Consider the following 25,350-nt stretch of genomic DNA (forward strand, 5'->3'; position numbering starts at 1 on the left):
CACTTATCAGCAACGAAGATGACGTCATCTCCAAGAGCCACTGAAGCCGGACCAATCGTCTGGCATGCGGCGTGCTCCAGGTCATCGTGACCTGGAGCACACCGTTCACACTGCTGGGTTTCATGGGTTACTCCCATGTTAAACCCTGCAAGTTACCTGGGTTGGATTGCCGGGTCACTCGACCCGGCGATCCAACCCTTTCCCCTTTTACACCAAGGAGCTACATGGGTTAACCCTGCAATAACCCGGGTTTTAGCTCCGGGGTAAAAGGGGTATGTGTGTGTGCACGTGTTAGCCACACTTATCACCAACAACATAGCTGGGGGCTGCTGCCTCATTCAGGAGTGCTCTCTCCCCGCAAGTTGCAAAAAAAAATTAATCAATCAATCAAGCAGGGTGCTCCCCCCCAAGTGCCTCCCCCCAAAATTAATCAATCAATAAAAGTGTTTTCATTTCTGTGTGTGTGTGCGCAAGTTACCACACTTATCACCAGCAATGTAGCTGTACAGGGGTGCTGCCTATGTTGTTTATCAAGGGGCTGCTGCTTTGTTCAGGGGCGCTCTCCCCCCAAGTGCCAAAAAAAATTAATCAATCAATCAATAAAAGTGTGTTTTTTTCTATATGTGTGTGTGTTAGCTACACTTATCACCAGCAACGTAGCTGCGCAGGGGTGCTGCCTGTGTCATTTATCAAGGGGCTGCTGCCTCATTCAGGGGTGCTACCCCCAAATGGCCCTCCAAAAATTAATCGATCAATCAATAAAAGTGTTTTCTTTTCTGTGTGTGTGTGAGTGCACGTTACCACACTTATCACCAGCAAATGTAGATGTGCAGGGGTGCTGCCTGTGTCATTTATCAAGGGGCTGCTGTCTCATTCAGAGGTGCTCTCCCCTCAAGTGCCAAAAAAATTTATAAAAATAATCATTAAGCAATCAATAAGTCTTCTTTTTCTGTGTGCGCGCATAAGCCACACTTATTATCAGCAACATAGGTGAGCAGGGGTGCTGCCCGTGTCCTTTATCAATGGGCTGCTGCCTCGTTCAGGGGTGCTCTACCCCAGTTTTAAAAATATAATTTTTTTTGTATGGTTATGTGCATTAGCCGCAACATAACTGCGCTATAATTGCTTAGTGACTCTGCTGTAAGACTGCAGTGAATATGGAGGACAGTCACATGACAGGAGAGCAGGATGCACATACCAGTCTTGTAGCTGCCTGCAGCAGTCATGCTGATGATGCAAGACCATCAATGTCATCAATGAAGGCCGATGCACCATGCCATGTAAAATGAGCTTTTACCATGTTAAAGAAAAAAAAAATCTAAAGCTAAGTTAGCTTTAGAGAAACAAAAAGTTGGCAATATTCCATTCACTACACAAAGTGACAAGGAAAGGATAAGGCCTTGTCCTTTATTTATGACTAGTGGTTCTAGTTGTGATGATTTAAGCCCTTCTGCTTGTAGGAGAGGTACAAAAACAATTCAAATAGTTAAGATGAGAAATTGCCCCCATACACTGGGCGATTTTTCTCATGATCTGGACGTTTTTTGACTAATCATAACGACCAATCGTGTGAAAAGTAGTGTTTCCTACACGATTACGATGCCGATGCACGTCCCCGGCGCCGTGTATCGACATCGTAGATCAGATGGTTTTGCAGAAAGATCTGCGACCCATCGTGTACGATGTGACACACATCGTATGCTGTTTGTCACATTGTACATGATAGAGATACAAGTAGTACGGACCAGGGAGATCCGAGCTACATGCATCTGTGTGATTGACGCAGAGCACGGACGGATCAGTGAGACCTGTTTGTGCTGCTGTGTAGTACATTGACACAGATGCACGCATTGACCAGGAGATCCATGCTACTTGCATCTGTGTCATTGACACAGAGCACAGATGGTTCCATGGTAAAAACACCCCAAAAGAATCTGTAAAAATAAGAGAAACAAATGGCGTTCCCCCCCTCCAACAAAAAGAACAACCAGCCCTGGGCTTTTGTGACATGGGAAAATGACGTAGGGGTCCCCCATACTTCAGCACATTCAGAACCAGCCATGGTTGCCAAAATACGGGGGACAAACGACGTAGGGGTCCCCTGTATTCTGCGGAACCAGCACTGGCTCAGATCCGGTCCTGGTTCTGGAAATACAGGGGAAAAATATGAGTAGGGTTCCCCTGTATTTTCCAGAACCAGCACCAAACTTCACGAAAGCCCAGGCCTTTTCCTTTTTGGATGGGGGGGCACGTCATTTTTTCTTTTTTTCACACAGGTTTTTTTTTTATTGCAGCAGCACAGATGGGTCTCAGTGACACAGATGCAAGTAGCATGGATCTCTTGGTCCGTGCATGCATCTGTATCATTGAAAAATACAGCAGCACAGACGGGTCTCACTGACCCGACCGTGCTCTGTGTCAATCACACAGATGCATGTAGCATGGAACTCCCAAGTCCCAAGCTACATGCATCTGTGTCAGATTGTACAGGATTTAATGATTATGCAAATCATTATATTGTGTGTGATCGATTGAGTGAACATTGTTCACTTCAGCTGCCAGAGAGATTTCAAGGGCGATTGCATACAATATTGCATTGTATGCAAATTGCCATATGTATGGACACTTTAAGACACTGGAACAAACTGTGTGCTCCAAAAAGTCAAAGATCCCTTTCTAATACTGTACTTGAAGAGGATCCTTCTTCCACCATTTGTGGATACTGTTGTACTCGCGGAGAAGCAGCCTTCGACCATTTCTGCTCCCACTGCAAATGTGGGGATGAACAGCACAAGTCAACATGCTGACATAGAAATCGAGGATGCTTCTGTGGAATTGCACCAGGATGATGATGAGGATATTTACATAGTTGGTGATAACAAGGATGATGAGGATGTTGATGATGAGCATGTTGATGGTGAGGATGTTTGTGTAAAAACTGTAAATCAGGCAACAGTTGTTGCCCATGGTGGGAAAAATCCTGTTGTTGCCATGCCTGGGCAAAGGACAAAAAAATCCACTTCTCATGTGTGGAATTATTTCCATCCAAATCCAGACAACCTTTTCCATGCCATTTGTAACCATTGCCATGTAACAATGAGTAGAGGTAAGGACCTTAACCATCTAGGAGCCTCCTCCCTGTTACGTCACTTGCAGCACATTCATCAAATTGGAAAAGGTATTTCAAATTCAACAACTATTAGTCCAGTGTCACCTAGCTGCTCCCTTCTATCTGGATCCAAGTGCATGCAATCTCCACCACCAACACCTGCATCATCATCAACATCCTCATTCATGATCAGAAGTACTGTGGTTCTGCATCCAATTCCATAAGAATAACTGACTCCTCTCCTGTCCGTGGTTCCTCAGAAGGATCCTTGAGTGCTATGCCTGATGCTGCTGCTGTTGCTGTAGGTGGATCTTCATCCCAGAAGGGGACAAGGATAAAGACTACTTATAGTTTAACCAAACAATTGACTGTCACACAATCCTTTGCAATGGTGAACAAGTATGACAGCAGGCACCCAGTTGTGCAGCGGATTGCTGATGCCATAACAGCTATGCTGGTATTAGATGTGCATCCAGTATCCACCATTAATGCAGTGGGTTTTACAGTTAATGGAGGTCCTGCGTCCCCGCCACTATGTCTTTTCTAGATTCACCTTCTCTAGAATAGCATACCCCAATCTGTACAAGGACATTAAAAAACCTTATTAATGTCCTCCGAATTGCCATTGTGCCCACTGTCCACTTAACCACAGATATGTGGACAAGTGGGACAGGGCAAACTAAAGATTACATGACTGTGACAGCCCACTGGGTAGGTGTATTGCCTCTAAAAGTGCAAACAGCAGCAGCACCATCATCTAACAAATGCCAGCTCATTCAGAGGCAGGTTACTCTGTGCATCACCGGTTTCACTAAGAGACATACTGCTGAGAACCTCTTAGAAAAACTCAGGGAAATCATTGCAAAATGGCTTACCCCACTTGGACTCTCCTCGGGATTTGTAACTTCTGACAATGCCAGCAATATTGTGCAAGCATTACATGTGGGTGAATTCAAACACATCCCATGTTTTGCTCACACAATTAATTTGGTGGTGCAACATTTAAAAAAAAATGACAGGGGCATGCAGGAGATGCTCTCGTTGGCCTGAAAGATTTCTGGACATTTTTGACATTCAGCAACTGTGTGTTAAAGATTGCAGAACCAGAAAGAACTGTTTAATTTGCCCTGCCATCAGCTGAAGCAAGAGGTAGTAACTAGGTGGAATTCTACCCTCTATATGCTTCAGAAGATGGAGGAGCAGCAAAAGGACATCCATGGCTACACTATGGCCTATAATATAGGGAGAGGAGTGGGAATACACCTTAGTCAAGCCCAGTGGGGAATAATTTCCATGTTGTGCAAGGTTCTCAAACCCTTTGAACTTGCCACATGTGAATTTAGTTCAGACACTGCCAGCTTGAGTCAGGTTATTCCCCTAATCAGACTTTTGCAAAAGCAGCTGAAGAAACTGAAGGAGGAGCTGAAATGTAGTGATTCCGCTAAGTATGTCGGACTTGTAGATCAATCACTTAATTCGCTTTGCCAGGATCCAAGGGTCATCATCTATTGATATCAGATCACTATACTTTGGTGACCATACTTGATTCTAGGTGTAAGTCATACCTTGTGTATTTCTTTTAGATGGACATAAATCTGAAAAGATGCAAAGAGCTGGTGGTGAAAAAATTGTTAACGCAAGTGGCACGTGACACGGCAGCATCTTCTTCAGTTTCTGCAGCTGCCAGGAAAAAACTACATTTTCCTAAGAGACCCACTGCTGGTGGTGATGCAGATCAGTCAGCAAAACCTAATGACATCTGGTTGGATCTGAAAGAACTGCCTACAATGAGTGACATGTCTACCGTGACTTTGTCTGATACAGTCACCATTCAGAGAATGGTGGATAATTATTTTAGGGATAGCATCCAAATAGGTATGTCACACAGTCTGTTTCACTACTGGCAGGAAAAAGAGGCAATTTAGAGTCCCTTACACAAACTGTCTTTGCTTTACTTAAGTTGCCCACCCTCCAGTGTGTACTCTGCGCAGCTGGGAACCTTGTGAGTGATCGTCGTAGGAGGTTACTTCCCCAAAATGTGGAAAAGATGATGTTCATCAAAATGAATTACAAATCCCACCGGGAAGACCTTTACCAGCATTTAAGTCCAAAAAATACAGAAGCGTCTGTAATAGTGGATTCCAACGGGGACAAATTAACGAATTAGAGGAGCCTTGATGATTGGCCAGGTGCTTATTCATATATTTGCAAATGTATGTAACTAATACCTCTAAATCTCTATTATTATGTAGGATTTAAGTATTTTTTGTTGATTTTGCTACAGTGTGCTGGAGGGCAAATCCCTTTTTTTCTGTGTTCAGTGTAAACCCCACCCTTTACAAGCACCTGTGCTAAGTCATTAAGCTGATCTGAGCAACCACCATATTTTTTGTGTTTAATATGCAAATGCAAATATATGCAAAAGCCAGTGTACTGCTGCTTGTGTCAACCCGGCGGCACAAGTCGCACAAGTGACATTCAACCAAGGGTTCTCAGCCCTCAAGGCTGCTACACGGCCCAAAGGCCGCATCCTGCTGCATGGCCCAAAGGCCACATCCCACCAAGAGTTCTTAGCCCTCAAGGCTGCTACACGGCCCAAAGGCCGCATCCTGCTTCACGGCCCAAAGGCCACCTGTCGTCACTCCTCACCAGCCCTCAGGCTGTAACGGTCGCAACTTGCCAAGAGTTACAGCCCTCAAGGCTGTTGCAGGATTGGTTCCTAATCATAGCTCTGTATTCCACTACTACTCAGCCCGGAGGCTGCATCAACAATTAACTATCAACTATTAATTCTTACTTCAGCCATTGGCTGCACTAATTATCAAGTATCAACTCTTCTTACTTCAACCAGTGGCTGCGCCAACTTTCAACTATCAATTCTTCAGCCAGTGGCTGCACCAATTATCAAGTATCAACTATTCATACTTCAGCCAGTGGCTGCGCCAACTATCAATTCTTCAGCCAGTGGCTGCACCAATTATCAAGTATGAAAAAAATCCAGATCCAAAACCAGAAAACAAAACACGGAAGGGGTTCCGTGGCAAAGCCAATCCAGATTCAAAACCAGAGGAGATACAGATTCAAAACCAAAACACGGGGGTCGGCGCACATCTATAGTAAAAACACACAATCCTACACCGAAATAGATGTCAAAACTCTCAAATAGAAGTCAATTGACCATCAGATCTAGGCCCGTATTCGATTAGTTTTGCGTACACGATAAAGTTTCGCCTGACGTACTTTTTCGCCTACATCGCGTATCTTAGCCCTATTCAATTCCAAAAGACGCGAAAACGGAGACACGCGAAGTCAGAACAGGAGAAAAGTGGTGTCAGAATCAGGGAAACCAGCCTGAGCTCCCCCAAATAGATGCAGAAACATTGAGGATCAATGTAGTAGTGCCCTATTAACCCTAATAAAACTGTTTGGGGTATTTAAGTTGGTACAATTGCCTCTAATTAGCATCTTTGCACAAGTGGTGAAGAATAGCATAAAACAGTATTTGTTTAGTGAAGATAAGTAGTCCTGGCAAATTTGGGGTACATGAAAATGGGGGCGAGCATGGTTTAAAGTCGCTAAAGTTAAGTTTTACAAAATGTAAAAAACGCACCTGCAATAAAAAAAAACCTCCCCCATACTTGCAGACGCCCCAAAAGTCTATTTCGCTAGTTTTTAAGTTTGCACCCCCACTTTGTACTTTTTCGCCCCCATTTTCAAAGTACTGTTTTGGGGTATTCCTCAATTAATTTTTTTAGTTTTTTTTATGCAGTTATCCTTTGGGGGGCTGTCCCAAGGGTGCTGAGTGGTTTCCCCACCTTTGCACCCCAAAATAACGATTTTGCACTTTTTTCTCTACCTATTCAGAGACGAATCTTTGTCACCTATTACTGTACATTGCGTTTTCGCGTAAGCAAAAAGTGGATGGAATTGAATACAGAGATACGTTTCCGCTTGGTGAAAAGTCGCAATCAGCTATACTTTTTCAGGGATCTCGGCTTTTCACTTCGAATTGAATATGGGCGCAAGCCGCAAGTACTTTCCATACACACGTACTTTCCATACTTTCCATGCTTACACTTGATCTTTGAACCTTGAGGGACCCCATTTATTGGGGGGGTCACCACTTCCTGGGGATTGCCAGCCTAGGGCTGACCAGTTTGGGGCTGGTTTTGTGTGTCTCCCTACTATAGTGTAAGCTCTCCAGCAGGTTCAGCCTGGTAAAATACAGGGGAACCCTGCGCCATGTTTTATTTGGGCGGGGGGGGCACACACTGTTCTTATTTTTTTATTTTGCAACACTTTCAGTACAGTCACCCATAGAAGCACTGCACAGATCTAACTGATCTGTGCAGTGCTCAGCGAGGTCTATTGAGGCCAATATGACTGAACTCACATACAATACAACACCATTCAGTATCACCATCAGATCAACATAGACAGGAAAACACGATCCTTAGAAAATCCCTGATTCTGGTCACAAAAAACACATGAATACCAGCAGTGCTTAAAGTGGTCCTGGAGAGGTGGTGGAACTACAAGGGGAATGGAATTTTCTGCAGGAACAGAGCTCCCGTTATGTTAATGTTCTGCAGATCTCTCTGAAAAGAGAGAGAGGGAGATAGATAAACAGATATTCTGCTGATTATTTGTATAGGGTAGAAGGACTCAGAATCTGAATATGGAGAAATTAGATGGTTGGAGTTTATGGGTCCATATGGTAAAATGAATAGGTCCAGTTTTGGATGATTTATTGGGCAATTCATTACTACTGAATAGTTGGTGCTGCCCACCAAGTAACCACCAAGTAACTCAGTGATGGTAATATTTTATATTATCCATTAACATATAATGAAATAGTGACTATTACGTCCTTGATCTCATTGCTGGGATAATGCAATGTTTAACATCAGGGTTTATTTGTAGTCGGCTCAGTAGCCCCTTTGTAAATATAATCCTCAGAGTATAACTATTCCCCAAATGTGGAGATAAAACCTCAATCTGTACTGAAATATTACCCTCAGCATCTGCTGTCTGTGGTGATGATAATTCTCAGGGGGGGTGCTGTATATACTGAGAGCATGAGGTGGAATCTTACAAAAATATGGCAGCATGTAGTGAGTATTTTGTGAATGATTTTCTGAATAAACAGATGGTCTGGCAGCCAATTGAACAAAACACCATACATTGCACCCTCGTGTAACATGAATGAATATACATGATGTAATATTATTATTCATGTATAACATGAATGAACATTATATAATATTATTACTTCATTAACTTAACCTTCTATTACAGACTTATAGGTGTAGAGTAATTGATTTGTTTTACATGCAACTGACACTCGGCTTTAGATAGATGTTTCAGGCGGAAAGGTGGTGTGTAAAAGGGGCATGTTCTTGAGAAATCACGTATCAACATTAAATCACAACACAGTCCAAAGCTATGGGCAGCTGGAGGCACATGGTGGGAGGCAGACAGAGCATCTACAGGAGCCATTTACCTCAGGGGCCAGACAGAGAAGCTGTCTACAAGAGGTCATTGGTGGGCTCCTGGGTCCTGACAGCAGGGAGGACCATGCCGGGGACCTATTCTCCTCAGATGAGGAAAATGGTTCTGGAGACCCCTGCTGACGGTGCGTGACGTTACCATCACTGATGATTCTAGAAGTTGGAGTCAGTGGTGCTGGTGCTGACAGTGCAGAGAGACTGCCGACCGCCACAGCCACCCCCACAGTGAAAAATGAACCATCGGTGGCCAGCGCTAGGCCATGCCCTCCCGCGATAGAGGGCGTGGCTATAAAGTAGGAAGGGACTCACTGGAGTAGGAGGGCCTGGCCAAGCAGGGACTGACTGACTCTTTGTAGCTCCCCCCACCCACTGCATCTACTGATGATATGAACGACGGCCTCGCAGCAGCCAGGCAAGTCTCTGTATGTCCCCTCCATCTCCTTCTTAATGAGGCAGCCGCGACCCGCAGGCTCCGAATGCTGTGGCTGGTTAAGATGGGCCGGAGGAGGCGGAACCCATTCCGCCTCCAAATATAACTGACGGAACGCAGTTCCGCCCCGTGCTGGCCCACTTTAACTCCTGAATACCAGCAATGTCCATGTTTATCCTCAGACAAACACGATTCTTAGTAAATTCATCCCTACTTTGATTTGGTCTAGTCTAGTAAATGTTCTAATGTTCTGATTAACTAACTACAGATGGATCTGAACATTCCAAGTGAGGGCTACATGAGAATGTTGTATTAGAATTTAAAGTGTAGATGATGAATCAGCCCTTATATAATCTACGATGTGCAGATGTTGAAATGTTTTGTTTGACTTCATTTACCTGATATTTACAAATGTCTAGACATACAAATGATCTAGTCGCACCAGATCCACATTGTACCCCTCAATAAGGGCCAACGGTAACCCCCAATATTGATTGTAATCAGTTGGGGGGTGCTACCACAGGCAATAAATGTAGAACTATACAGTTGAGAGAGAAAAGGATGAAATGCCTAAGGTGGTGCACAATTGAATTTAAAATATAACTTTTATTGGTTAATTAATTTTAATACTGTCTAATAAGACAGGTGATGCAGCGAAAAATGTAAAAAGGTTAGATAGTGAAAAGAGTAATGAATAAAGTGTGTATGCAACGATCCTGTATTACCACATATACATATATTTTATATCCACTTTGAGTGTATTATGTATCTCACTCATTCTGTGTTATATACATCACTTTATATAGTGTCTATTGCTTGCTGGTTGTCAGCATACAATCATATATCTTTGTTATTTATAGTAAGTAACAATAGACAATAATCATAAGTGATTGCTGTAGTTGCTATTGCACCATCCAAATCTGTCTTTAACAGATGGTTATATCTGGGAATTAAGGAGTAATATTTTTTAATTGCTAATGTACTTGTAGTGAAAATCACTATTATTAAATATACTGTACAATTAAATATCTCACCTGTGAAATATTTATTTCATATTAATGAACATATATATCTCCAACTAGTCACTTACTGTATAATATAGATTTTAATATAGGAATTTCAACATTCAAAGAAGTGCTCATGGGAAATATATGTAAATTTTAACAGTGTAATTTCTGGTCTATCTGCTTCTCATGGGACCACGAGTCAGCCCTTCCAGATACTGAATGAGGGACAGGAGGATAATAACTCCCAGTATGCAACTACAGATTGATTATGTAACACACAGTCTCATATTCGCCATGTACGCTCTTTATTATTATTGACTAACCTTCTTGGGTTTCTACAGAGAGCGTTAGGGATGTTGGATTATTGGATCATAGTTTAGTGGTTTCAGGATACGTCGCGAACCAACGCGGTGTTTCGCTTAGAGGCTTTGTCAAGGTAAGCCGAGCCACTTACCAGAACTGCCTTAAGTACCCGCAGGCATGTGATTTGAGGGTACTAATCATAAGTGATTTTTGATTGAAAAGTACTCACCTCAGTCCCAGTTTCACTTCATCCGCCGGCTTCAGACCAGTCAGACAGAGTCTCTCTGCATGTGTGGGAGGTCTGATGGGCATGCAGGAGGGTTTCATTTTTTATTAGTGCATTGCTTTGCCCAGGGTCCACACTGCTGTTAAGACACCCATGAAAGCACCAACCAATCAGCTTCTAAATGTCAAACACAGGGCTTGATTCAGCATGACTGATTAGCGAGAATCAGTGCGTACACAGGACTCATTCTGCGGGTGTGCAGAATGGGTCCTGCATAGTCACACGCAGCCCCTTCGATGCCTCTGCCTGATTAACAGACAGAGGCATTTAAGGGGCGGTACGGGGGTGAAGTTGATCAGCATTCCGAGAAATGGGGGCGTGTTCACCCCATTTTCCGGGAGCGGCAAGGCCAGGGACTCTGTCGACCGATGCAGCTGCCTGGCCTCGCAAGCTGGCAAGCCAGAGCAAGCTGAGGCTTTCTCAGCTGGCCGGCTGCCCCATGCCGTCCACCATCGCGACCACCGATAGTTAAGATTGTGATTCCAGCCTGCGACCTCCATCTCAGTGCTGGGATCGCAAATGCAGCAGGGAGTGTCATACAGGGGGTGTCATATGTGTCATAAAGGGGGTGTCATACATGTCATACAGGGGGTGTCATACAGGGGGTGTCATACAGGGAGTGTCATACAGGGGGTGTCATACATGTCATACAGGGGGTGTCATACAGGGGGTATCATATGTGTCATACAGGGGGTGTCATACAGGAGGTGTCATACAAGGGATGTCATACAGTGGGTGCCACACAGGGGGTGTCATATGTGTCATACAGGGGGTGTCATACATGTCATACAGGGGGTATCATACATGTCCTACAGGGGTATCATACGTGTCATACAGGGGACATCATACAGGGGGTGTCATACAGGGTGCATCATACAAGGGGTGTCAAACAGGGGGTATCATACAGGGGGCGTCATACAAGGGGCGTCATACACTTGCTGCATTTGCATATTAGCAAGGACAGAATTACAAAGCTACCTGCGTGCATTTCGGTAATTGCAATCCTTGCTGAATCACCCCCACAGTCTATAACATGACAGGAGCTGATTGGTTATTACTCTATCTCTGTCCAAGGCTTAGTACATCTCACCCCTTATATAGGATTCTTTAATAGTACTCAAGCCTCTACGTGTTACGTGATATATTACTGTAACTTAGTCACGCGAGAGTCTTAGTCACTCACCAGGACTTTATTCTCTTTATAATCATAGTTCACCTCTTCGCACCCGGCGTAGCACGGAGAGATGTACTCGATGCCGTCTGAGCCGCAGATCGGGTTGAAGGCTGTTTTGGAACAACCACATTGGCTGCTGCATTCACTAACATTGTACCAGGCTCCATCACTGGAAAATAGTAAATAACTCCTGATTAATCACTGAAGAGTACAGCACAGTTCTCATAATCATCTGTGGTCACCTTTCCTACAAGTCAGTTAGTCAGAATGATGTTTTGGTAGAGTTTTCCCAGTCAGCTGCAACGTAAGTGCTGTTATTGTGAAGTGATAATGTCTAGGAACAAGAATACCTTTGCTATGACATGGTAGGACACACAATATCATAGAACAGAGGGCCTGATTCAGAGCCGCTCGTAAGCGGACGGTCGTTATTTCCGAGCGATGTTTGCACATCTGCGCATGGGTTGTAATAATATGCATGCGTGAACCAGTCAGTGTGGTCGGAAATCGTGTGCTCGCAAAATAGCAAGTGCCTGCTAATTTGAGTGACAGGATGAGGCGTTTGTGGGTGGTAACAGGGGAAGGTGCTTGAAAAAGGGGAGTGGAGATCCGAACGCAGGCGTGCCAAACGGTCAAAACGGGTGTTTAATGGGTGTGCATAATTAACAAAGCAGCGTCATCGACCACGTCACTGGGTTGTCTTTTAGCCTGAACTGCTCGCATGATTGCGGTAGGAAAATGCTACCACAAGAAGAGCGAGCAGTTCATCCGCTTTTCGATGTACTCGATTAATCTAATAAATAGCGGAGATGACGTATGATGCGAGCGGCCAGGGGGGCGTTTTTTCTAAATAGCGAGGGCATGTTTCGTTCGCTCGTTCAGACATAAGAGGCGTCAACAGACCGCAAAGAGCGAGCGCTTAATTTAAATATCCGGCCCCTTTTTCAGAACGAGCGTCCGCAAATAGCGTCCGGCTCTGAATGAGGTCCAGAGCCAGCAAATACAGAGGTTCAGAGCACAGAAAAATTGTCTGTCAGAGCTGAGTTCCAAACTACCTCTGGAAGTAGTGTCATTCCAATAACTTTATTTATAGTATTAGATTTCCATGGCCAAGCAGTAGCACACAAGCCTGAGATTGCCATGAGCAATGGTGGGTACACACCTGAAAGATATATCTGCAGATTGAGTGATCTGCATATATATCTTTAGATGATGGTCATTCATACACAGTGAACAACCATCATCTATGTGGGAGCCATGGGTCCCACTGGCCAAGGGGCAGGGCAGGGCCACCCCCCTCCCTGCGGCTGCCACTGTGTGTGTATGGGCGATCGGCTGATCACCTATACACACTTGCCGATGGACAGATATGTTTGCAGACATATCCTCCTGCTGCAGCCACTCAGCATCTGTCATCTCCAATGTTAGCAGTGGCTTCAGTCATCGGAATTACTCTCAGCTAAGCCATTTTCCATCCCAAGTGTGGCCTCTGCTTGCGGCCGCGGCATTGCCTCCTAGCAGCGACTTCCATCCTAGGCCTGCCGCCATCAGTTGTTTGCTCTCTCCAACTAACCAGTGACATCCATCTGTTGTCTGTTGCCAGCTTACCTCTGCCAGCAAGGTCGCATTTCTGCTTGTAAGGTTGCACTTCGGCCATCAAGGCCTCACCTCTGTCAACAAGGCTGCACGCCCTCAGAGCAACCTCAACAAATGGCGGCATCTCTATCAGCGGAGGTCATGCTTCTACCATCAAGGTCGCACCTCAACCATCAAGGTCGCTCCTCAGTCATCAAGGTGGCACCTCGGCCATCCAGGCCACACATTAGTTTTCCACTTCACGTTACTGCGATCTCATCTGCACTGCAACCTTTGTCGTGACCAGTGTCTGTCTGAAGTACCATCAGCTGTTAACACCCAGCAATTACCAGAATAGCCGTGTAAGCCTCTTCTGTCCAAGTCCAAGATGGCAACCTAAGTACCGGTGAGTGTACCAAGCTCTAAGGGAACAACGTGGCGACTTTCTGGTGATCATAACAACATGTTTGAAATGAAACTCAATATTTCTAGAAAAGATGAGGTTGTAAGATACACAACCACAGTGACATGTATCGAGTTCTAGAAGATTTTGTTCACAAAGTTTTGGAAATAAAACTGGAGTATTGCACAGACCAAAGGGCATTGCCAGATACTTGTAATGCCTATCCCGTGTATTAAAGGCTTTCTTGCACCCGTAGCCCTAACAGAGTCTGATGAGGTTGTATGCACCTGTGAATTCTAATTCAGCAAAGATGGTTGCTTTTTTTATTCTTTGGGGTAAATTTACTAAAGTGAGAGTTTTTAGAAGTGGTGATGTTGCCCATAGCAACCAGATTCTAGCTATTATCTTCTAGAAGGTAGTAGTTAAATGTTAAATAGAATCTTATTGGTTGCTATGGGCAACATCTCCACTTCTAAAAACTCTCATTTTAGTAAATATACCCCTATCAAACAATTCTGAGATCAGTAGAAGTGGATACAGATTTTTTTATGATGTCTTTTAAGCCATGATAATCAATAAATGGCCGGAGACCTCCATCTTTTTTTCACAAAGAGGACCCTGCCCTGGCAGGAGAGGTAAAAGGGAGGATTTAATCACTTTCCACATTCATCTTTATCTATTCAGACTTATCTCCTTGGGTCACGTGTTTTGGAAGGCTGGGTATTCCCCCATAGAGGAGCACACAGGATTCCCCCTGCACCAGCTCTGCCTCCCGATCCGTGACTTGCAGCAAGAGACTGCCTGTCCTCCACGGCTGCATTGCCGCACAGCCGCTCTGTATGATACGCATGGCGCTGACATCGGGAACCTGCTCTCTTTCAAAGGGCTACCACACTTACCCGTTTAGGATTCCACGGCCGCGCTCCGGGACAGCTGCTCTGATCTACACGTGCTGCAATCACTAACAAGAGCTGGGACTTCCCCACACTGCTACCACATCTACCCGCTTGGTATTCCAAGGCCGTGCTCTGCTACCGCTGCCCTGACCTGCATATGCAGTGATTATTACAAGAGCTGGGATTTCCCTATACGTAAGTACCTTGTTAGGTTATTTCATTTACACTCTTGTTATTGATAGATATCAGCTGTCGAGCTGAATCTATTCGTGCACTTTATAAGACACAATTTAATTTAATGTATGACCTGTTTCATATGTACAACTGATACTAATTATGAGTAGGTATATATATATACACTGTAGCCCTGTTGTAGGTCTGCCTAATGGACGATTTACAATCCTATCATAGTTGAATTAAATATCTCATATTCGCTATCACTTAGGTGCGATACTGTATTTTATCTGTGTCTTTTTCAAACTCTCTCATCTACCGGCCGGCCCTGCCTGTCCTGCAATGTTCTGAGAATATCAGGATAGCCAGTGTTTGTGCACACTGACAGCAGAAGTGCACATACCCCTTCCTTCCTACCAGCTGCCAACCCCACTCTCTCATCCCAGGCCCGCTGGTTCTCCATGATGTGGTGACCAGGGCCGTAGCTAGGGTAGTGCGGCCGGTGCCATCGCACAGGGCACCACAGGTCAGGGGGCGCAGCTTGGGCCTGTCAAATTTCTGTTTATTATCATTCTTGCTTGTAGCTTCCTCTTATTTCATCCCCAGCATCTCCTGGCCACCCCTATCTCTTCTCTGGCCCTTCCCCATGAGGCCATGGCCCTTTTTTGGCTACATTATGTCCCTTTGAAAAATGAGGGGGGCGACAATGCTCTTTCTGGGCAAAAAAAAGTCTAGTTACGGCTCTGGTGGTGACAGCAGAAGTGGGGGAGACAGACTCTGGGCCTCTTTCTTTTCTTCTTAAAAACGTCACCTTGACAATCTGCATTATTCAAGGGTTGTTATCTTTAAACAATTAATTTTCTTTTGAACTGTTGTTGTCAAAATGTTTCCCATTATTTCTGACATTGCTATATTCAACATGTTCTCTTTTTTTAGGTGACAAATCTCTTTATATATCCTATTTTTCTGGAAGGGGATGTTAATATGCAATTTAATAGATCATTGATCTCATGATGATGTTTTAGGGATTACAATTGTGCTATAATACATCGCATATTACTCTCCAACCAAGAGTGTATTGGTGCTACTTTCTATTCAATATATGGTACCTGGATATGAAAAATAGGCAGATGTCACCTTAGTTATGTATTCCTATGTTTGTATGTCAAAAGTGTTTTTTGATGCAACTATACGTGCTTAAGGAATTTTGGAGCATCTAATTACTGTGTTTCCATTGGTTATATGCCGATTGTTTAGGAGGGCCTTTTCTTTGATGTATAGTAAACTATATAATCTTCTATATATCAATCATTACCTTACGGACTTATCTGTTTGTGAAATGATTATATCCGTGGTAACTTGGATTAATCGAACCTGAATTAAGGGCACTACTGCTCTCTTAGTATACACTGTTAGAATACTATCTAAGGCTCTAATATACTCGCCTTCATCCAGATTATTCTCTTTTTGTATTTAGAAGTATAATTCTCATGGTTTCCTCTCTTGGCAACTGCTGCTCATGTTTATATATGTATTAGTCTTTTGTCTTGTGTGCAAAACTGTATTTTTTTAACTTAAAATTTTTTTTTCTCAAAACACACATATTTTTCAAATTAATATACTGAGTGCCCCCAAAAAAGAGTCTTCTTTTCTCTCCAAACTTACGTATCATAAAATTTACTAGTTGGTTCTCTGTACTACTGTTTATTACACCACTGTCAGTATAATATACTTAGGTGGTGCTTAAATTTACATTAATCCCTTGTTAGATTTGTCCTGTGCAAACTCCAACCAAAAAATTGCACTCTATTCAGACTTTGGGGGTCATTCAGACCCACTCGTGAGCGGCAGTACGCTCGCAAGTGGGTCGATGTTCCCCACTGTGCATGCGCACGACGGAGGGAGCTCCGTCGTGCGCATGCGCGAGACCCGGGGAGCGATGGGCTTTCCATCGCTCCGGGTCTCGCACCAAAGGGGGCGTGCTGTCGATGTTGATTGACAACATGCCCCCTTTGGTGGGCGTGGTGGCCAGACGGAGGCGTTCCCATGGGAACGCCTACCGTCTGAAGCTGGCACCACTGACATCACTAGTGATGTCAGTGGGAGTGATTTTGGCTCTGATAGAGCCAAAATCACTCCAGGGCTTGTGGCAGGGAGACCCTACCGCAGGGTCTCCGTTGCAAGTCCGATGGTCGCGATGGTCAAGACCATCGCGACCATCTTTTTGGCCGCTCGCATATGCTGTGGGTGGTCACCCACAGCTATACGAGCGGCCAGGAGGCCGCTCCATTTTCATGGAGGAGGGCCCTGATTCAGAGCGAGCGCTCTGGTCAGAGCGTTCGGCTCTGAATCAGGCCCTTTGTCAGCATCTCAGGAAGGAAGGTTAAAGCTGGTATCCAAAATATAGGGAAATCCCAGTTTCGATCTGTGGGAAGAGTCTCTGAGGCTTATGTATTGAAAAAGTCCTAGAACTACCTGTAAGGTAAAGGAATGGCAGGTTTTCAGAGACCAAGACAGTGATTCTTTCTTAGAGACCTTGCCAAAATACAGCTAAAAATGTCTTATTATTCCACCAGAGTTTTGATGAAAGAGTTTGGAACTGTACAAGATATTGTCTGACAGAATGTGAGCCCTGACAAAATTGCAATATGTCAGATGCTGCAAATGCAGTTTTTCCTGATTCATCAAAGCTCTTACAAAATGTAGCTAAGAAACTGTCATAAAATTGTCTGTAGAATAGGGTCAGATATCTCCCTCAGTGGAGATGCCCATGACAGGGCTTGCCCAGAGAGTAGAGACATAGGGCCTCATTCAGAGGCGGTCGTTAGATGCAAGCGGTCGCTCTGAATCAGGGCGGCTGCTTGCATCCTGAACGGCCGCCTCCTTGTCGATCGTTAAGCTGTGGGTTAACACCCACAGCTCTAACGACCGACATGGGTGATGGTCGCGATGGTCAAGACCATCGCGGCTTACGACCAGACCCTAGGGTAGGGTCTGGGCACTCGTAAGCCCCAGGGAGCTTCCTGCTCTGTTTGAGCAGGAAGTTCCCCACTGACATCAGCAATGATCGAGTGACTCTGAATGAACTCCATAATGTACGCAATATTGGTTTTTGCTGAAGGAAAGTTCCCAGGTTGCAGTTAAAAATGGATACTGCATTGGTTCAAAAATCCTTTGCAAGATTTAAGATTTGCATCATATTTGGCCAGAGTAGTTAGGTGGAGCCTGGATACCGAAGACAGAGAACTGGACTTTACTTGAACATAAAACTATGGTGTTGTCTGGTTGCTCAGAGATACTTGAATTGAATCCATGTTGTGAGTGGACAGGTCCTGTAGGAATTTGCTGAATTGGCCCTGATTAGCTTCTTTTATCTCCATTCTGCTAGATACATTTTTGGGGCTGGTTTCCCTGTCACTGTCAAATGGTTCCACAGTAAGAGCTGACTCCGTGAATGAAAGGAGATCAATCTAACCTGTGTAAAGCTGGTGTTAAGTAATCAATACTGCTGTGAGCAAGCCAGGCAAAAGGGCAGTGGTGAACAGACAGAGGCAATGTAAAAACACTCACGGGGAATGTTGGCTGCTGAGTGTATAGGCCGAATAAGAAAAAATTTATTGAAATAGGAAGGAGTCATATGTAAAAGAGAGTCTCCCAATCTCTTAAATTCATAGATTAAGGAACACCTGTATTCAATTGAGTCCATACTAAAACTCAGTTATTTCGCTGTCAGAACCTATTTTTGGACTTGGATAAACCTCCACATATAAAGCATTTTGGACCTGATTCAGAGCAACTCGCAAGTCGCGGCCGCTCGCTGGCAAAAAGGGGCCGGATATTTAAATGAAGTGTGTCAAGTAAGGACGCCCACTATGTTTTTGTGAGCTACGGAAAAGTGCGCTCGCAAGTGTATAAAGGCGCCCCCTTGCCACTCGCAACACACGTCATCTCTGGGATTTGAAGGATTAATCGGGACCATCGAGGACCTCCCGTTGGTGTACCCTGGGCATAACTTTGACCCGGGGAGCCTGTTCTGAGCGTTCCACTGGATGATTTGGATGAAAACTTCACAGAGTGGTAACATTGAATTCCAGAAGAAGTTGAAGTCTTGGACAAACCTCCAATTGGTGTACGCTGGGTAGAACTTTGACACGGGGACGTTAGAAAGAACTTTGACCAGGGGAGCCTATTCTAGTCCTTCCATTGGATGGATTGGATTAAAACTTCACAGCAGTTTGGCAATTGATCTGGAATGCCTAATGGAGTGGTTGGGGTACTGGTCGGACCTCATGGTGTAGTGCACAAGGCAGAACTTTGTCCCAGGGAGCCTGTTCTGGGCCTTCCATGGATTTGGACGACATCACATAATTTGGACAAAAACTTCACAGAGTGGTAACTTTGGATACCAGAAGACATAGTAGGTGGTTAAGGCAGAATTTTGACCCGGGGAGCCTCTTCTGAGCCTTCCAATGGATGGATTTGGAAAAAAAACAACAGAGTGGTAACATTGGATCTCAGAAGACATACTAAGGTGTTGAGGTCCTTGTTGGACCTCCCGTTGGGGTATGCTGGGAAGAATCTTGACCCGGGGATGCTGGGCAGAACTTTGACTCAGGAAGTCTATTCTGGGCCTTCCACTGGATGGAATTGGATTAAAACTTCACAAAGGGGTGGCAATTGGTCTGGGATGCTAAATGGAGTGGTTGGGGTCCTGGTTAGGCCTCACAGCAGAGTGCCTTGGGAACAACTTTGACCCACGGAGTCTGTTTTAGACCTCCCACTGGATGGAGTTCTAAACATAATTTCACAGAGTGGTAACTTTGGATCCCAGAAGACATTCTAGGCCGTTGAGGTCCCAGTCGGACCTCCCTTTGGTGTACGCTGGGTAGAAATTTCACAGAGGGGTGTCTAAAATGCCTAATGGACTGGTTGGGGTCCGGGTCGGACCTCACAATGGAGTGAGCTGGGAAGAACTTTGATCCAGGGTACCTGTCCTGGTGCTTTCACTGGATGGTTTTGGATGTCATAACATAATAAAACTTCATAATTTGAAGATTTAAACCCGGGTACTTCAGCTAGTCATCTATAATAAAAAACATATTTAACAAATGATTAATATTTAAAGATAAGTGGTTTGGATTCCTTGGAATCTGAACCTGCTCGAACATTGGGAATCCAAATAGATCTGAGTGGCTGCTGTATGCTCTGCTGTACTCTGCTGTATTGGTTGTGCTTTGTCCAGACTCTACCAGTAAGATTTTCACATGCATGCCCTGTGACTACACTCCATGCTGTTTAAATAGAGCTGCGCCAGCAATATATATATATATATATATATATATATATATATATATAAAAAATAATTGTATTGTTTGTACAGTTGTGTGCGCTTTGCTTTGCTCACATATATATATAAGCTCTGTGGCTCCAGTCCACATAGAAATACAGCAGCACCATCAAAAAAAATAATTATTGTATTGTTTGTACTGTTTTGTGTGCTTTTGTCACATGCATATCTAAGCTCTGTGGCTCCAGTCCACGCAGGAGTACAGCTGTGCCATAAAAAAAATTGTATTGTTTTGTGCACTTTGCTTTGCTCACGGGCATATATAAGCCCTATAGCTGCAGTCCATGCAGGAATACAGCTGTGTCATCAAAACAATAAATAATTGTATTGTTTGTAGTGTTTGTTGTGCAGTGATCTGTGAACTGATAAATGGATAAAGTTCCGTTTAGAGAAGAGCAACCAAATACTGTCGCTGCAGTAATGATGACGACACTAGACCTTCAACCTCATCTAGTAAAGCCAATGCAGGTCTAATCCAGGGCATCTGAAATTAAAAAAACAATATACAGTGTAATGCAGAAAAACATAAAATTGGCAACATGCCATTCACCACACGCAGTGGCAAGGAAAGACTGAGACCTTAGCCTTTATTTATGAGTTCTGCAAGTGTCAGTGAGGCATCTTCCTTTGCCTTTCAAGACAATGCAAGACCTTATCACTCAGAGTGTAGAAGTGTAAAAAAATAAATAAAACCACTAAGGCAGTAAAACAAACTTTGTGATCAGAAGCAGAAATGTCACAAATCCCTGAGGAACGTCTAAGTGTGTCCACGAGTGCTATGTGTGTGCCTGACCTTTTTGATACTATTGTACTCGCAGAGAAGCAGCCTTCCACCATTTCTGCTCCTTCTGCAAATGTGGGGATTAGCAGCACTAAATAAAGCTGATGACATAAAAATTGAGGATGCCACCGAGGAAGTGTAAGAGGATGAGGGGGACATTTGTGGAGCGTACACCGGTACAAATGAGGATGTTGATGATGAAGATGTTGTTAGTGTAAGTCAGGCATCAGAGCAAGCAGCTCTTGGCCATGATAAGAGGAAGGCATTTGTCATGCCTGGGCATAGGACCAACAAATGCACCTCTTATGTGTGGAATTATTTTTACTCAAATCCTGACAACAATTGTCAAGCCATCTGAAGCATTTGTAAAACCACAGTAAGCAGAGGTAGGGATGTTAACCATCTAGGAATCTCCTTCCAGTAACATCATTTGCAGCGACTCATGACATATCTTTGACAGAAGGGGACCAAGAAGACTAGTACTTAAAAAAAAAAACAACTGACTGTGAAACAATCCTTTGCAAGGGGAAGCACATATGAAAGCTCTTACCCAGTTGCACAGTGGATCACTGCGTCCAATATCCACCATTAATGCAGTGGGTTTCACACAGTTAATTGAGGTCCTGTGTTCCTGGTACCAAATTCTATCTCGATTCCATTTCACCTGAAAAGCCATTCCTCTGCTGTACCAGGATGTTAAAAAAAAATAGTTATTGGCCTACAAAATTTCAATGTACCCACAGTTTGCCAAACCACTGTACCCACTGTCCACCAGATATGTGGACAAGTGGTAGTGGGCAAACTAAAGATAACATGATTGTAACAGACCACTGGTGGGTGATTCATCTTTAGCAGCAGCAGTATCTAACAAACAATGCCAGCTCATTCAGATGCAGGCGACTCTGTGTATCTCCGGATTCAATAAAAGGCATACAGCTGACAACCTCTTAGAAAAACGTAGATATGACATAGCAAAATGGGTTACCCTGCTTGAACTCTCCTCAGGATTTGTGACTCTGATAATACCACCAATATTGTGAGAGCATTACAGCTGGGTGAATTCCAACATGTCCCATGTTTTGCTCACACATTCAACTTGGTGGTACAGGTTTTTTTTTAAAAAAGACAGGGGCGTGAGGAGATGCTGTCTATGGCCCAAAAAACTTCAGGACTTTTTCACCATTCAGCCAAAGCATGCAGGAGATTGCAGCATATGGAATTCCACCTGTTATATACTTCAGCGGATGGATTATTATTATTTTTATAATCCTTTATTTATATTGCGCCACAAGTGTAAAGAGAAGCACATGAGGGAAGAGGTCCCTGCTCATGAGAGCTTACATTCTAAAGGGGAGGGGCAGACAGACAGACGTGACACAGAAAGGGAAGATAGGGAGGAAAGAGCATGAAGTGGGTTAGGATGAGAGCTGGAAGGCCATGATGAAGTAATGGGTCTTGAGAGCCCATTTGAAGATTTGTAGAGAGTCTGATAGGGAGAGGGATAGCATTCCAAAGGTAGGGAGCAACATGGGCAAAATCTTGGATGTGGGAGTGGATGGAAGTAATCACCTGCAAAAGAGAGGCGGCATGCATTTGTTGAGCGATGTGGATGGGCGGGAGGGTGAAGGGAGAGAATGTCAGAAATGTATGTGGGAGAGGATTTGGTGAGGCCTTTGTAGGCAAGTGTAAGAACCTTGAATTGGCATCTGAAGGGGAAGGGGAGCCAGTGTAGGGCTTGAAGGAGAGGGGAAGCAGATGTAGAACGTCTGGAGAGGAAGATGAGCCGAGCAGCAGCATTGAGAACTGATTGTAGTGGAGAGAGGTGAGAGACTGGGAGGCCAGCTAGGAGAAGGTTACATCCTGTTTGGCATTTGCTGCGTGGATCGGGATTTTAATTTTTTTGTTTTAAGAAGACCTTGGATGCCTACTTTGGACAAGGGGACCACTCCTGGTAATACAGGTGAGTATGTGTGTGTGTGTACCCACATGTGGGGAGGCTTGCTGGGACCTACAGTTTGATTGTAAAGACAATGTTGATACTTAAATTTTTTTACACACCACATACACTATCAACCAGACCACCCAGGGGTGGCAGGGATAGCTCCGTGCTATCAGCCTAGGCCAGGGGTGCCCTGGAGAGGGGGACCCCTTTATTGGGGGGTCCACAACTCCCCAGGGATCCCTGGCCTGGGCTGACTAATAGTCAGTACTTATGCTGCTGCTGGGGAGCCTAGTGCAAAGGCTAGAAGGGGTCTGGTGCTGGTTTTAGTTATAGGGGGACCCGTAGGCAAATTTTGACCCCCTATAATTAAAACCAGGACTTTCCCTGCAGCCTGATGCTGGTACCTAAATTACGGTGGAACCCTACTCATTTTGTAACCCCCTAATTTTAGGTACCAGGACAGGCTGACCAGTCCGGGGCTGGTTAGGCTTTTGGCGGGGGACCCCACATCAATATTTTCAATAAAATTAACCCTAAAAATCTAAAAAAATAAACAAGCAGTCTGAACATATTCCACTGATATGCGCAGGCTGCTTGTTCGGGAGATAAATTTGACCGGTGAAATCGGGACTTCAAAATGGACAGTTTCGACCAAATACAGTACACCATCAATCAAAACAATCCTGTCAAAACGGGGACCTTGGTAAACTCCCGATTTTTTAAGTAAAAAAAAATGGCCGTTTTTGATTGATCCTATGAGTTGAAAAACGGGTCAAATTGGGACCAAATCGAATCTTAGTAAATTTACCCCCAAGTATGAGTAGATGATATGGGGGACCCTGCAGAAGGGTTAGCGGAACTCTAGGTCACTCTAGGTCAACTGTTTTGTTGAATCTCTTGTGATAGACGGTGCTTCAGTGATCCTCCATCACACAGATCCTCTTGAACTTATCTCCACATCTAATGGTATGGGATATATGCAGTGTGTCGAAGCTGGATTATTGGTTGAGACAAGATCAGTTTAAAATTGAATCATAGCGATACCATCTTGCGACTGGCCGCAAGACGCCATTTTGCGAAATGGCCGCCTAAGCGCCATTTTAGATAAACTCACATTTTAGTACATGTGGCGATAACACCATTAGCATCATGTGAATGCATCTGTGACCATTATCATATGTTATGGCGATTCACTAAAAGCCTATTTCATTACTTTACGTATTATAAGGGATATATTCCAGAAATGGCGCTACAGTATTGCAGTAAGCAAGTGGCCAGGTGACAACTGGCTTGTGTAGATAAGCTTCCTGCATAGTGTTTGCTCACTACGGGTGGTCTGGCTAGAATAAATAAGCAGGCATCCTGCAATGACATGATTTCGGGGGCTGGAGTGTCACCTTGGGTCTGTCTCTTGTAGTTGGGATATTTTGCATTTTCACACAAGAGACTGACAGAGGTATCTTTCCTTCCTACACAGGAAAGGTGGGGGGGCCTGCTGACAGGACATGTAGAACTATCTGGCCCAGCATGCTAAAATGTTAGAGACAAATGCACTCATCTTCATACACACATTAAATATGTCTTTATACCAAACCCTGAATACTCACACATTTCATATTCACACATAAGGTTCCATAAGCATTAAAATGTATGATTTAACTTGGTTATTTTAGTTTAAATGCTGAGAAATAAAGGTTTTTGATAACTAAGGTATTATACATGATAAGCAAGTTGTGTTTGGTCTTGTTCTGATGCATACGCTTTTTACAGCATTCCAGTATTATCGGTGGAGAGATCGCATCATGCAAACTCAAGTTATGGATCGCAGAACGTACAAGCAACAAAATGTTTAAACTGTTGGAATGTACAGAAGGCGTTACTAGAAAGATTCCCCTGCTGTTAGAGGCAGGGAGAGTCTATTTGAAACAGCCTGTTAAATGTGCTGTAACATATGCTTCTCCTCTGGGAACCAATGACATCAGCAAGAAACTTCCCTTAGTCCTTTTTTAGTCTGAGGGGGATAAAATGTGTGCCCGAATACTGTTTTTTTAGCCCATGCTGAAGGTTGTATGAACTGAAGGTCTCTAGTCTGAGGTCTATCTCTGGGTCCGGAGGCGCAGCGTGTGTATACTGTACTTGGGTCTGTAATATTTCCCTTTTGCGCCTAAAGTGTGTCTCTCTCTCTCTTTGTCTCTCTCTATTTGTCTCTGTCTCTCTCTCGTCTCTCTCATGTATTTATTGAGTTATTGTGCGCTTAGTTATGACTACAGATCATAGCTGTATACTGGGGACTGTGGAGTCTTGAGTGATATTACTTGTGCTGCGATACGCAATTTAGGTCTGTTCTTTGAGGTCTGCGTACGCAAATTAGCGTCATTCTTAGAGGTTTATAGGAAGGATTTTAGAAGGTACA

General features: G+C 44.1%; 1 protein-coding gene across 1 annotated transcript in view; it reads right to left on the reverse strand.

The window, feature by feature from the left end:
- The window catches only part of LOC148523955 (solute carrier organic anion transporter family member 2B1-like), a 245,940-nt gene that overhangs the window by 130,387 nt on the left and 90,203 nt on the right, over window positions 1-25,350 (reverse strand). The window contains exon 9 of the mRNA XM_088472452.1: window positions 11,829-11,988. Within this exon, the coding sequence (XP_088328578.1) occupies window positions 11,829-11,988 (160 nt within the window). The remainder of the gene's footprint in view (window positions 1-11,828; window positions 11,989-25,350) is intronic.

The sequence above is a fragment of the Taudactylus pleione genome, unplaced genomic scaffold (genome assembly GCF_031769625.1).
Source record: "Taudactylus pleione unplaced genomic scaffold, aTauple2 ptg000124l, whole genome shotgun sequence".
NCBI classification, from domain to species: domain Eukaryota; kingdom Metazoa; phylum Chordata; class Amphibia; order Anura; family Myobatrachidae; genus Taudactylus; species Taudactylus pleione.